General features: G+C 46.5%; 1 protein-coding gene across 1 annotated transcript in view; it reads left to right on the top strand.

Annotated features, from left to right (window-relative positions):
• LOC142765312 (uncharacterized) overlaps window positions 1–15,694 on the top strand; it is a 124,490-nt gene that overhangs the window by 31,950 nt on the left and 76,846 nt on the right. The window contains exons 11-14 of the mRNA XM_075866073.1: window positions 784–819; window positions 1,753–1,794; window positions 2,176–2,352; window positions 4,127–4,359. Coding sequence (XP_075722188.1) covers window positions 784–819; window positions 1,753–1,794; window positions 2,176–2,352; window positions 4,127–4,359 — 488 coding nt within the window. The remainder of the gene's footprint in view (window positions 1–783; window positions 820–1,752; window positions 1,795–2,175; window positions 2,353–4,126; window positions 4,360–15,694) is intronic.

The raw sequence follows: 15,694 nt of genomic DNA, 5'->3' as shown, positions 1-15,694 counted from the left end.
TGCGAGAACTGCAGCAAAAATAAACACACAAAAATGTTATCATATGCCGATACACGTCCACGGCTCTTGCCTTTGAAAGAAGTGAACGCTTGGTTGTTTTTGTCAGTTTGGTTTTCATGTTGTTGCTTTCTTCTCTTTTTCGCTTAAGGGGGCTGCTCAGACGAGACACCTTATTCTTCTTTTCAATGTTTATGTATACTAGCGATGAAAATATTCATACTAGATATCCTGAAAAAAGCGTTTTCTACAGCTCAAAATGCTTTTTATGGCACTTACGATCCACTAGGAACTGTCATCACAATCCCTTCAAGATAAACACATCCTGTTCATGGAGTATTTTTATTTGATAACCTAGTTTTTTATGTTTTTGTGTTGCAGTTTGTTTACTTTTGTTGAACTTTACATTTATCTATTTTAAGATTTTCTAATGCGTATGTTTTTATGCTGTAATCAATATTTCTTATTTATCTTGAAAAGGAGGTCCCACTGCAATCTTTGATGTCAGAACGTCCTTCTGTATATTATCACGATGCAACATTTGTACTAATTACAATAAAGTTGATTGATTGATCAATATTAGTCAAAGAAAATTACGCGTCTTTTACTTTATATATACGGCATTTACACTCAAAGATATTTTCTGTCTCATTTGAAAACTTATTTAACAAATCAGTCCTACAAAAAGTTGGAAGTGTCTTGTGGTGCTGTATGACTCAAATATTATATCTTATACAAGCGTGAAAAGCTTTTGTCGTGTAGTAATAAACTATCACTTTTTTCCAGCACCTCGAAAGCCAAGAACACCACCACCTCGTCGAGGTATTGCTTCGATCAACATTATTTCGAAAGAGTTCTCCATGAACATGCACCTATTTTTGTGATTTGATCAGAATTGTAACACCGCATAATATTTGTTCGTACAAATGACTAGGCAAAACGTGCCAGAATAAAGTCATGAGAACAATGCCGTTAACAGTGTACATCGCAGAGTTTAAATGGGGCCATACAAACCAGCCATTCGAATTGGAGACAATTTGAGCTATGGTTATTATTGAAAAGGTTTCTTATGTACACTTATTCGAATTCGTGCTATCAATGTACAATATTGAAATAAAGTTACATTGGTTCTATACTTGACACGGTAGAAAACTAGGAAACAGAAGTTTTTCTTTTATTTTTAAGCAGCGTCCTTAGATTCTATCGGCCAAATGGGTTCGCAATCTACCACGAATGTGCCTGAACCTAAATCTCCGTAAACATCATTTGTAATGGAAAAAGATGCACGTGAAAGTTTTTCCTGTAGCATGCAGTTCAATCTCATAACCGAATCGGAGGGAGAGCTTAGGCTTTCACAAAACATACTCGTGTCAGTTGGCAATCACGAAGACAGATTTTGTCTATTGCGTAACTTGTCGTCTTTTATAGAAGCATAAGCTCTTTATCTTGATTTACGATGAAGTATTAGTCTCTCAGTAAACGCTGTAGTTTTCTCATTGTAGCCTCTACTGCTACGGTTTCACATTGTGATACCCTTTTTTATATTTTCTGCGCTAAACTAGAAATTGTCCATTTAAGGCTTTCTCACTTGTAAGGCTACATAAAAAAGTTTGCTGCGTCAATAGTAATTTCCGAGCAATGCCCAAAGCTGTTCAGTAGTTTAATGACTCATGCCACTGATATTGTACAAAAATATATACCTTCGTCGAAAATGCAGCAGGAATTAAGGGTGAAATCTTGCTCTCATTACTGCAGGGAAAAGGATTCAAATACTTTACAAAAGCTCCTGGCATGAAGGTAAAAATTCCTTTTGCTGATTTTCTTTAATATTTTTGATAATAATGTAGTTCGCTTTCTTCACTTCATAAAAACGTTTTAATATTCTAAATATAATTGGATGAACACGTCTGATAAGGTTCAAAGATAGTCACTTCTAAAGGTTGCTCTTTTAATCGCTAAAACACTCGTCCTACGTGTAGGTATCCAAGTACTTTTCTGAGCAACCATAAAAGCTTCATATTTATTTTGAGCAAAATTTGGAGTTACACTAGAAGAATGGGCACAAAAAAGCCTTTGATTTAAAAAATCGGTGGTATTTGTAGTATACCCGATTTCTCTCGAAATAGAATGCCCGATTGAACGCGTAGGTACTTGTAATACATTTTTGTTTCCACGCAGCGAATGCCAAGTCATCCATGTTGGAGCCAACTGACACGCTACCAGCCCATCCGGTAGTTTGTGTCGTGCACAGTTCTGCAATGGTCGAAGTCAGCTATCCGCACGATGGTCTCTGCGACGCAGTCATTTTAAACAAGGTTTTCTACCACAGTGGACAGGTGTCTGTCTCGCAAGGAGGTAAACCTGGAAATGCAAGAAAATTTAGTACTCAACTAGGCACTTTAACAACACCAACAACATGTAAAAATAAATGCATGCATATTACACATGTGCGTCTCACATATTGTCGTCAAAAAGGGTAGCAAAACATTGACGAAGCAAGCGCGCACATCATTCGGAAGACAAATATAGCAAGCGTCGCGGTTTCCATTATTAGGTCCTTGAAATGACAGTGTCAAGCAAACGACACTTATCACTTGAGCACAATAGGCATTCTTGTGTATTCATCCTTCACTTTCAGTTTTTTTAGTCTTGAACTTCTGAAAAAGTCTGGTGTGACTTCGTTACGCCAGACTTTTTCAGATACATTGTTCAGACAGATAAACGTTTTAGACAAGTTTTCAGACAGGTAAATGGTCGCTGGCTTACTTTGTAAGTCGGGAACCATGTATTTGGCTGTACATGAGGACAACGCGCGTACCGTTATAATAGTTGAAGTTTTAGGTGACAAAGTCAAGATAGAAATATGAGGACGCCGTAGTTAAGGGTTTTGGGAAGTTGTACGACGTGGTGTTCTCTAACGTGCAAGCAAACCTAGGCACACGGGCCTCAAGCGTTTGGTCTTCATCAAAATGTGGCTCATACAGGATCCCTTTCTTGGTCAGCAGCCATAAACACTCGACCACCGTTGTGTAGACGGGGACTACACGAAAAAATGAACGAACTAAGCCAGATACCATGGCACTTCCAAGCGTGTTTTTATTTCCCCACCTAATTATTTAGAACCAATGAAAGGTGAGTTTTCTGAACTATTTCGTGTGTCGGTATGTTCTTGCGTATTAGCTCGAGCACGGTACTGCATGACTGCCAAGAACCAGTAAGAAACATGTGCAACTATTGAACATTTCTCGCAGAAACATTCAATCGGTGCACTGTTGGTTAGCACTGTGCAACCATTGATTTTAAAGCCTGATTTGATTGCTAATAGAAATTTAACCATGACCATCATTTCTGTTGAAATACACCTATACCGCTGATAATAAGGCCAGTTTGCAAGAGTAGTAGGAGTTCTCAAAGACTTCTAAATGCACCACGGTAAAAAAATACAGATGCTTTTACGTAAAGTTTGTTGACATGTAGCAAGTGAAATTTGTAGTGAAATATCACAAGTAATAGCTATGCTGCTGGTTAGTAAATATTCTCGCTGGTGTGCTGCGTGAAATTGCTCTTGAATGAAAACCTCTTGCTTAATTATTTTCAAGGCTTTTCAATTTGATCGTTATTTTATAGTTTACTGCTTCAGTGGTCTATCGAAACATCGCAAGCCGCTAAAGATGAGTTGAACATTTAGCATAGTGACAAACAAGAATACAGGCTTACCTATACAGGCGGAATGCTGCCGCCATGTTGTAGCGTATGCCCCAAAAAGTGGTGCCAAGGTTAATAATGCGGTGGTCTACACCTTATTTAGCATTCATGGTATCTAATGAGTCGCTGCAGCTTTGATTTCTAGCAGTCATTACTTAATTAAATTGCATTCGTCAGCACCTGAAGTACACGGAAATATTTCAAAAGAAACGAATAGTGACTGACAACAGTCTGCTTACGGCAACAGTATCATTCATAATATTGAGCTGCTTGACCACATTGGTAACTCTACTACAATTAGGAAAAAAAGGAACAGAACTAAACAGTTTGTGCGTTGTTGCTGTGTAGTATATGCACGGTTTTTAAAATGTGAATTACAGTTCAAATGTTCAGTGTATTTAATATTGAGCTTGTATTTATACAGAAAACCACACGTATCAAGAGTTCCTTGCGGCAGCGGCGAAATCAAAGCTGACGGCTTACATGTTGGCAACAGACCGCTACTTCGCCTACTACGAGACCGTCCCGGCGGCGCCTAGTCTCGAAGCTTTGCGCAAGATGAACATACGTGGGTTTGGCTTTCTGGGCATACGCATACAGAGCGCGCAGGGTGAACTGCTCAAGCAGCACACCAGGCTTCTCCGATCACAGGTCGAGGTAAGGCGGAAAACATTGCTCTGACATAGCCCATCGCACACTGCATCGTGAAAAATGAGTAGTGGTAGGCTTTCAAAACAAATTGTGCTCTATGGCATTGACCGTCTACTCTATGCAACAGATAGTTATGCCCTCGCCGATGGTTTTACCAATGTCTACTATCTTTCTCATTGAAATTACCTCTAATGACTACTTACATGCTACGAGTACTTTTAGTATTACCAAATATTTGATAATTATGGTCAGTGTAGGCCAGCATTGAACAGGCTGAATGAGCTCTGGTTGTGTTTTCTGTTAAAGGCAGTCATCTGTTATAACAGCCACATTGATTTCATTTAGGTTTATTGCAGGCTGTGTTTTGTCCAGACTACATTTAAAGCCGACCTGTAAAGAAATTTGGAACGCCACAAACAGTCAGTACATAAGAGGTGTAGTTAGAAGTAGCGCTGCCTGCGAAATGTCGTCTTTGAAACACAAGTGCTTACCTTAGAAAAAACGTGCAAACGACAGTGTTTCTAAGACTGAAACTAGAAAAAAAACGACGTCATTACGGCTCACTGGAAGTGACGTGAATGACAAAAAAATGGTCGGCTCCCCGCTCCTCCAGCACACATATCGTGGACGTGCCCCTTAGTGTGATTGTGTTTTTTTAAAGCCAACTTGAGAAAGCTGCGTTGGAGTGAAGGAGATGAGTGCTACACAGAAAGGCAGGGGGTATCATTCAGTCTGTGAAGAAGATGTCGTTTGGTTGGCTCGGTGCACAGGCTGGTTCCACCATTACCACTTGACTAGTCGTGGCCGCCCTTTTTTATAGAAAATATCTGAAACGTTCTTAAACGCCTTATTTGATGTGTTGGAGGTGCGGAGTAACGCATAATCTTGGAATTTCGAAACTGTACGTTAACTCTAGTTGCTACTATGTCCACGGACGACGATCAGCAGGCGGCTGCCTTGGCTCCAACTTTTGCCGCTCCTGTCTGTATCGGCTCCTTTCGCCAACACGATCCACCTACCTTTAGCGGAACTGATGACAAGGGCATGGAAGACTGGCTCGATGAATACGACCGGGTGAGCAAGCACAACAAGTGGGACTATGCGCACAAGCTTACCATCGTTCAATTTCACCTGACCGACGCCTTCAGTCTTTGGTACCATAATCACGAGAGGGACCTTCCCACCTGGTCTGCCTTCCGAACGACGTTTGCTGACTTGTTTGGCCATCCAGCACTTCGCAAACTACAAGCCAAACTGCGCTTGCGTACTAGGGCTCAACAGAATGGTGAAAACTACATCAGTTATATCGAAGATGTGGTCGGCCTATGCTGGCATGTCAACTCGGCCATGACAGAGGCCGAGAAGATCAAAAACACCTTGAAAGACGTGGCTGACGACGCATTTGAGATGCTTGTCGCCAAGAGCCTGAACGGTGGCGGAAGTGATTCAACTTTGTCAGAGCCGTGGCGAGCTCTCGAAACAGCGTGACCACACTCATCGTGCAAGCGCGCCATGTGCAACAATCTCCGCTTTATGGGGAGCTGGCATTACTGCAAACTACACCACTTTGCTTCTCGAGATCAAGCAATTTGTATGAGAGGTGGTCACACACCAGTTGTCCCTCGTGCCTTACACCTTCGAAGGTGCCGCATCTACTTTACCGCCATCAATACAGCGAGTCGTCCAGGAGCAAGTGTCCGAGGTGCTACCAACAGCTCACGCACCACCTCTGGCTGCTCCACAGACATATGCCGAACGGAACCCGACGTTAACTTGTCACGAACGCCTACGTTCACGCGCCCCTTTGTCGTATCGCCTGAGTCTATGCACCAGGCTGCCCGTCCTTTCTACCGACCACTACCACGCTTTCAAAACCCTTGGCGAACTCAAGGCAACCGCCCCATACGCTTCGTTTGCGGATTTTGGGGTCACGTGGTGCAGTTTTGTCGACGTCGTGAGTGTTTTCTGCGTGACGACGTCTGGCTCAACACTTATGTTTTCCCACCGGGACTTGGGCCTGCTGCATCTGGCGAACCTGCCACTTTGGACACACTTTCACCTTGCCGGAACTTCAACAGACACTAGCCGCCTTCACCTCAACGTCATTACCTTTCCCCTATGTGACGTTGACCTTGCCCTGTCCCTGAGAAAAACAAGGAGCTGCAGTTCCACGGGCAAGAACTACAAATCTTTCGAACTCCACAGGACCTTGTTTTTCGCCATCCAACGTCGTTGTTGTCTCTGTTGAAAGTATACCTGTTTTCGCATTGGTCCATACTGGCGCCTGGGTGTCTGTAATGACTGAGAAACTTTGCCATCGACCAAAAAAAAGTCACAATGCCTCTTCACAAATTTGTTTTGAGCACTGCGAAGGAGCAACGAAATGGCCCTTTCGCTGCATTTACAGCACGTGTTGTTATTGCTATTGTTATTTGTGCCGTCGAGTTTGTAGTGCTCCCGCATTGTTTCAATGACAATATATTAGGCTGGGACTGTGAGGAGCAATAGCAGACGACGCTCGGTGCGTGTTTTGCGCTTTCGCGTGAGGAAAGCGACGTAGATAAGCGCCCAGCTCCCGGGTGCTCGAGAAACGCGTCGAATAAAAAAAGGTCTGGCGGTCTCTTCCTCATCTTGAAAGAGTGTGGACGTCCTTCTTAGGCCGCCTCGGTACTAAGTATGCCGATGGCCACAAGGGCATGTCACAATTGGGGAGCCCAACGGCTTGAGGTGAATAAGACGTTTACATATTCCATGTTGGGGCGTCGCTGCCTACGCGCTCCTTTGGCTTAACCACTGACGCTTGGACAGCGTCGACTCTGTGATCCCGAGATGGCGGCGGCCCCATATTTTGTCGACGTGTTCGAGCAGCAGCTGGATGACGCCGCCCGGGTGAAAGCCTACTGGTCAATACTCCAAAGACCGATCAGCCAATATTCCAAGGATCGAGGTGGGTCAGCTCCGGAGCAAATTGGAGAAACTGAAACTGATGATTCTCAAAGACCACGACGTCACCAAACACCACGACGCACCCAATTGCCTCATGACTCGCAGAAGAAGGCGTCATGACCTCTTGTGTAACATACTTGCTCCACTAGTAGAGCGCATCGAGCGTCTGGAGTTAAAAACGCATGGAAATTCTGACGCCGTGTCAAGCACGTGCGCACAAGAAAGCACTGCATCGATGAATCTCAAACGCGGGCTGAGAAAGGAACAAAGACAAGCCAGAATTGATACACTCGTGTGCATGTCTAAAAGTGAACACGCTTGTGAATGACTTCCGAGTTTCGCGATGAGCTCCTTACCGCATCTCGGGAAAAATTTTAAGGCCTGGTTTCACCAAGTAAAATATTGGTTTAGAACCTTCAGCGTTCCCGGTTTCCAGCTGAAGACTTTACATGGATGCGTCACTAAATGAAGAAGGCTGGTTTAAGTCCTTGGGCTGAAATGAAGGCAGCGTTCTGCCGACGTTACAACATGGACTGTGATGTAACATCTAAGCAGCAAATGTTCGGCGCAACGCAACGTGCAAGCGAGTCATGTACAGACATCGAATACCGAAAACTGGACCTGATGGAGCAGTGCAATTATCTGTTACTACAACAGGACAAGTGCCTAGTTATCATGGCTACTCTGTCACCCAAAGCAAAAAAGCACTTTTTTGATAAAAGATTCAAGAGGCTAGACGATATGATAAGCTCTTTTCGGCGCTTTGACTAGATCAGGGATTCGGAAGAAACCATTCGAATTTTGGCTGTGAAAGAACGCAAAACGCCATCCACAACGCCGCCCGCCGAATGCCATGTTATAACGAAGCGTTCGCCTCGAAAGCCCATGCGCCATCGTCAATGCACTGACAGCACACAGTGTAGCGGTTCCTCAGATAATAAAGTAGCTCAGAGAAAGGTGTTGAAAGGAGGGTATATGAAAGTAAGGGCATCACCGTTGCGGCAATCGACTCATTCTGCTACGCGTCTTTTTGAAAGGTCGCAAGGAAATACCCCGAGAGTTCGTAAACTGTGCCCTAACTGCTCTAAAAGTGGTCATTTTGTCACACAGTGTTGTCTACCGCTAACTACAGACTTTCCAAGTGGCAGAAAGATTTCAAACCTTCCAGCTCACAACAGCGGGGAAACGAGCAGCTGGTGACGCTGGTGCCCGCAAGCAGTCGCCAATAATTGGGAAGGGGTCATGTGTCTCTAAAGCGGGCACTATTTTTGTTCCTGTAGCCATCAACGGATAAACAAATAAAGGCATCTTGGACCATGGAGCTATCAAAAGCTTGATTACGGCACCAATAGTTGACTAACCTGAACTAAGCATAAGGCCTCAGTCGCTACGTTTAGCAGGAGCAAGCGGGCATCAGGTACAAAATTTAGGTCAGGTGAGTGCTGTGGAGGCAGTGGACGACCAAACGCTCCAGCATGATTTTCTTGTGGTTCCCCTGTTCTCTTACGAAGGAATACTGCTAGGTGAAGACTTCTTGCGGGCTTCAACAGCCGTCGTCGACTGGGGCTCGGTGAGTTTCATGGTATCGGTGCTTCAAAGGCTGCGCAAGGTCTACCTGGTTAGGGAGAAACCACTGCCAGCTTTATCGCGGAAGTTAGCTCCTGTGGCCTGGCATCGCAAGTTAAAAGATGAAAATCATTTAATGGTCATCACCCGGACAAAGTTCTTTTATGACCACTATTTTGTCATAGTGGAGCCCATGGTAACAGCTGCATCGGAAAATACAACGAATGTTTTATCACGAACTGCTTTTCTCAAGCTGTCTTGCTTCCATATCAGATGACAATTTGCCGCAATTAGGAAGCAAGCAGAATTGAGGATATTGAACTTTCGATGAGAGGACTGCCAAGAGATCATCCAAATTTCATGTCTTCCTTCTCCGCAGGACATCGATGCGCCACCAGCTCACACGGTCGTCGATCCGAAGCACCGTTCAGTCGCAATAGAAGACGCCAGCTTTAAGATTAGAAAACGTTATCTTCCAATGAGCTCCCGGTCGTCAAAGATTTATTGGCGCCACATTCGATACGCTTTTCCTAGTCAAGCACAGATGTAGGCTCCTGAACAGTTGAACGACGCTGCATTCCAACTGGAAACGAAAAGCTAATATCGCAACGACCTCGCAGATTGTCATCAGCACAGCGTGATCTCGTCAAGAGTGGGATCAAGGGCCTCATTGATACCAGTATAGTGCAACCTTCTTGTAGTCTTTGGGCGTCACATGTTCTCCTTGTAGCAAAAGAAAGATGGGACGACCCGCATGTACGTTGATTATCGACGTCTCAATGCCATTACAGAGGATGTTGTGTACCCTTTTCAATATTGGGTACCCTATTGTGTACCCTATTGTGTACCCTGTTGTGTTTGTGTACCCTATTGAGTACCCAAAAATATTGTGTACCCTATTGTATACCCGGTGAGTGCCCTGCAGGCACTCACCGGAAGCAAGTACTTTTCTGGTGTGGAATTGGTGTATGGAGTTTAGCAGACCGCCATGCATCCAGATGACACACAGAATACTGGCTTTGTTACGCCGTGGGGTCTTTACGAATTCCTCCAGATGCCATTTGGCCTCAAAGGGTACCCCATTCACATGTCAGCGAGGCGTGGATACGATCATTGACGATATTAAATACAGCAATGCCCTTGTGTATATGGATGACTGCGTTGTGTCAGCCGGACTTTTGAAGAACACGTTTCGCACATTCAGAACATTATGCCACGTTCCATTTCTCAGGTTTTGTTATCGCCCCAAAACACTACACAATTCTCAGCACAAAACGCGCGTGCAGTTTTCGAGAAGCTTCCAGACTTTAGTAGATGATTTCGATAAGATCATGCCCACTCTGCAAACTGTACAGATTAATCTGGAACCTACGCCACCGCCAGCAATAACGGTAGAACATTCGATGGCAAGAGTATAAATGCCGATGCACTTCGCCGCTTGTCAGTAGTTGATCGACGGCCGATTCTCTGTTCACTGCTATTTGTGCAAGACTGCTACTGTAATCGGACTTTCGGTTTGCCGAGCACAGGTTCACTCAAATAAACAAATCCCAACACAAAGTATCCTGTCTTCGGCCACGTCACGACCCCATGACATCTGGTGGAGGTGCTGCTTCGTTTATGTATCGGACGCCCCCATCAACCCGTGAACCCAGCCCACGTCGCGGAGAAGACACCGACGCCCACCAAGAGCAGTGAACAAGCCGCCGACAGCAAGGTCTCCCACCGGAGTACGGGCTTCTACAAGACAAGGCGCGGAAGACCACGGCCATGACCTCGACTGCAGCGACAATGACAACCGGAGCGTCCCAGCCCGCGATCGCCATTCATCAACCCAGGGAACCACCAACGTTCCATGGGTCATCGCTTTAAAACCCGGAAACCTGGCTAGAAACATACGACCGCGTGGCTGCACTCTACCACTGAGACACTGAAGAAAAGCTCCGTCGTGGGCACTTCTACCTGGAAGACACCGCAAAGACCTGGCTCGAGAATCGGGAGTCCACGCTCCGAACGTGGGATGTCCTCTGCGGCGCATTCCTGCGAACGTTCGCGAGCGTCGCTCGTAAAGAGAGGGCCGCTGCTCTACTAGAGACTTGGATTCAGCTACCAAATAAAAAGGTTGCAATTTTCATAGAGGAGGTGATCCGCCTATTCCGTCACACTGACGCAGACATGCCTGAAGAAAAGAAAGTTCGTTTCCTCATGCGAGGGGTCAAACAGAAGCTCTTCGCGGGACTAATGAGAAATCCACCGAACACCGTCCAAGAATTTGTATCCGAGGCGACCACTATCGAAAAAACCCTGGACATGCGCAACAGACAGTATAATCGTCCCCTGACTCCAGAATGCGCTGGTGCTCAAGCCAGTGACTCCGAAGACCTGCGTGAAACAATCCGAGCGATCGTGCGGAAAGAGCTGCGCAAGCTGTTGCCTTCGGCGCAGCCTCAAGTGGATTTGATCGCCGACATTGTGCGAGAAGAAGTTCGGCAATTGCTTCGAATTCCCCAAACACTGGTGCCCGAGCCAGAAACTATGACCTACGCCACTGCAGTGCGCCACAACGCTCCTCCCTGTCCACGCCAAAACACCGCCCCGTCGCACTTCCGTCGCCAGACGCCACCACCCCCACCGACATCCTACCGTTCGCCAGCGGGCCAGCGCAGTGCGCCGAGGAAAACGGACGTTTGGCGTGCACCTGACAACCGCCCATTCTGCTACCACTTCGGCGAGGCCGGGCACACATACCGCCGTTGCCAGTATCGACAGATGGGCCTGCGTGGCTTCGCCGTCAATGCACCGCGTCCGCAGAAAGGCGAACGGCCACTTGACATCGCCGACTACCTTACAGGAACTCGATGGACACCACGAAGTCCTTCCTGTTCGCCGTCGCCCAGTAGCCACATGTCACCGCACTCCCGACAGTACTCTGGCCCAACGCGGGGCCGGTCTTTTAGCCCGTATCCGGGAAACTAAGGGCAGTAACCAATGGAGATGCGGTTGCTGTGCGACGAACTACCGAAGATCCTCCGACGACGACGCGCCGCGACGGAGCTTTCCGAACACAATGCCAACCAGGAAAAGCCCTGACGGTGAAAGCTCACTTACCGAAGGTGGTCTGACGACGCAACATGGAAGCGGCGGAACAAGCCTACGCAGCCGTGACGCGACGCCACGCCATAGCTGTAGTGTGAGACGGCGAACTAGCGGCCTCGACGTTCTTATCGACGGCCACAGTGTGACCACTCTCGACTATACTGGAGCTGACTATGCCATCCTCATTGTGTCGTTCGCCACGTATTTAAAGAAAGCTAGGTTAGCTTGGGAAGGCCCTGAAATCCTCACAGCTGGAGGTCATCTCGTAACGCCTGCAGAAATCTGCACAGCGAGAGTCACCATTAACGGCCGTATTTATCCTACAGACTTCGTAGTCCTACAGCGTTGCTCGAGAGATGTCATCCTTGGTATGGACTTCTTATGCCTCCATGGTGCTGTCATCAACCGAAGAACAAAGTCGATAACGTTATCCACAGAAAAAGCACTACCGCCACGCACGCCATCAGGAAACCATGCCTTGAAAGTGCTGGAAGAACAAGTCACCATTCCGCCTCACTCAAGCGTCATTATTTCAGTCGGCACTCTTAAATCACCTGACTTTGAAGGCGCCGTTGAAAGCAGTCAGCATGTGTTGGTCACCCGAAATATTTGCGTCGCAAGAGGAATTGCAGAGCTGAGGGGAGGCAAAGCAACGGTTATGCTCACAAATTTCAGCAATGAGCACAAACCTGTGAACAAAGGAACAACGTTCGCATACATCGAAGAACTTGTGGGCGCTAACTGTGCTTTTGCCCTCGCCGATTCTGCGGAACCTGCTCAGAGGAACCAAGCCCCTCCCACAGCTTTCGAGGTCAATCCCAGACTTCCGAACCTTAAGCAAGAACAGCTCAAGGCCCTGCTCCTGCAATACAAAGATTGCTTTTCATCGTCATCTAAAATTTGGCATACCTCAATCAAGAAACATCGCATCATAACTGAAGAAAATGCCAGACCACTCCGTCAAAGTCCGTGCAGGGTGTCGACGCGAGAACGTGAGGGCATGAAGAGACAAGTTGATGAAACGCTGCGGAATGACATCATCCAGCCGTCCAAGAGTCCATGGGCGTCCCCTGTGGTGTTAGTGAAGAAAAAGAATTGGACCCCACGTTTCTGCGTCGATTATCGCCGCCTGAACAAAATCACAAGAAAAGACGTGTATCCTTTTCCACGAATAGACGACGCACTTGATCAGCTCCATAACGCCAAATACTTTTCGTCAATGGACCTAAAGACTGGCTATTGGCAAATCGAAGTCGACAAAAGAGACCGAGAGAAGACGGCGTTTATAACGCCCGACGGCCTCTTCGAGTTTAAGGTGATGCCCTTTGGCCTTTGCTCAGCGCCTGCAACTTTTCAACGCGTTATGGATACAGTACTGGCAGGATTGAACTGGCAGACTTGCCTTTTGTACTTGGACGACGTCGTCGTGTTTTCCTCGAGTTTCGACAAGCATCTTCGGCGCCTTGAAGCTGTACATCAAGCCACCAAGACGTCCGGACTCACACTGAAGCCAGAAAAGTGCAGATTTGCGTACGAAGATCTCTTTGTTTCTAGAGCACGTGATTACCAATTCTGGAGGTCATCCCGATGCACGGAAAACAGCAGCCATCGCCGACTTTCCACCACCCACTGACAAGAAGGTGGTGCGCTGATTTCTGGGCCTGTGCGCCTATTATGGGCCGTTCATGACAAATTCACCCGCATCCCGAAGGTCGATAAGAACGTCCCGAAGGTCGATAAGAACGTCGAGGCCGCTAGTTCGCCGTATCACACTACAGCTATGGCGTGGCGTCGCGTCACGGCTGCGTAGGCTTGTTCCGCCGCTTCCATGTTGCGTCGTCAGACCACCTTCGGTAAGTGAGCTTTCACCGTCAGGGCTTTCCCTGGTTGGCATTGTGTTCGGAAAGCTCCGCATCGCCAATCCGCTCACTAACCTTATTAAGGCCGACGTGGACTTCAAGTGGAAAACGCCGCAGAAACACGCTTTTCAGGAGCTTAAACATCGCCTCTGGACGCCTCCGTTACATGCTCATTTCGACGTATTCGCCGAGACAGAAATATCCACTGACACAAGCAGCGTAGTTCTTGGCGCCGTTCTTGTGCAGAGGGCTGACGGACTTGAAAGGATTATTAGTTACGCCAGCTGATCACTATCCAAAGCAGAAGCCAATTATTCCACAACAGAAAAGGAGTGCCTCGCCATCATCTGGGCTACGTCGAAATTTCGCCCCTACCTCTATGGCAGGCCCTTCAAAGTTGTGAGCGACCACCACGCCTTGTGTTGGCTAGCCACCTTGAAGAACCCTTCAGATCACCTCGCAAGACGGAGCCTGAGACTTCAAGAGTATGACATTACCACCGTTTACATGTCCGGCAAGAAACACTCCGACGCCGACTGTCTCTCTCGTGCGCCTGTCGACCAACCACCACTCGACGACCCGGATGACGACTACTTCTTGGGAACGATAACTACCGACGATTTCGCTGAACGACAGCGTGCCGACCCGGAACTTAAGGCCCTAATAGAATACTTCGAAGGCAGGTCTGCCGAAGTCCCGAAGGTATTCAAGCGCGCACTTGCGTCTTTCTTCCTGCGAAATGGTCTTCTCCAAAAGAAAAACTTTTCACCGCTTAGAGCTAAGTACCTCCTAGTGGTGCCTTCAACTCTGCGACCAGAACTCCTGCAGACCCTGCACGACGATCCCACAGCAGGGTACCTCGGTGTTTCTCGCACGCTCGCGAGGATACAAGAAAGGTACTATTGGCCACGTCTTACCACCGAAGTCACACGTTATGTGAGGACATGCCGGGACTGTCAACGACGCAAGACACCACCGACAAGGCCGGCGGGACTTCTGCAGCCAATTTAACCACCTCGCCGACCTTTTTAGCAGATTGGTATGGACATTCTGGGGCCGTTCCTGACGTCGGCTTTCGGAAACAAATGGATCGTGGTAGCTACCAACTACCTGGTTGTTTCTTTAGAACAATGCACTTAATCCCATTGAGGTTAAAAATAAGTATGGACTATGCACTTTTCCATACTAAAGTAACTTATGAGATGTTAGTCTGGGGAATGACATTACAAGGGAATTACCATAAGTTAATAACTATACAAAGGAAAATATTGCGCTGCTTTGAAAAATACAGGGGAAATCTACAAGACTTGCGCACTGCTCCACTATTCATTACACATTTCATACTCAGAATTGATCAATTATATCATTTTAAATTGCTTCCGTTAATACAAAAGAATAAGCTATATGAAGGAAGTTGCACCGAAAGACCACACTACAGTCTGCGAGAACAAAAGAAACGAGCTCCTAGAACAAGAACAAAGTGCTTTTTGCAAAACAAAGTGTTGCTTACCAGGTACTTAAGGTTTTAAATACCCTCGCAGATCAATTTAACTTTAGGGCTAGTAGTGCGACTTTCAAGAAACAAATAAAGAACTTATTCATAACCACCGGTCTACACTATCGAAACTACTTAATGGAGTCTCATGCCTCTGCAAATGCTTAAATTGTTAATAAATTTCTATGTCAATTATACGAGTGTATACAGCGCAATTCGGTGTATCCGCATGCATTTCGCGTCTGTTTTTGAGTTGTTTCATTGATATCGTTTAGTTGTGAATTTTCACGTGAGTGACCTCTGATTCTTAAATTGTGTTATGTAAACTTCTTATGCTATTTATATTGGAATTTTGATTGTAAAATTGCAGATTGCTTGA

This window comes from Rhipicephalus microplus, chromosome 6 (assembly GCF_043290135.1).
Source record: "Rhipicephalus microplus isolate Deutch F79 chromosome 6, USDA_Rmic, whole genome shotgun sequence".
In the NCBI taxonomy this organism is placed as follows: domain Eukaryota; kingdom Metazoa; phylum Arthropoda; class Arachnida; order Ixodida; family Ixodidae; genus Rhipicephalus; species Rhipicephalus microplus.
Note: the sequence above shows the minus strand (reverse complement) of the source record. Positions and strands in the feature narration are given on the sequence as shown.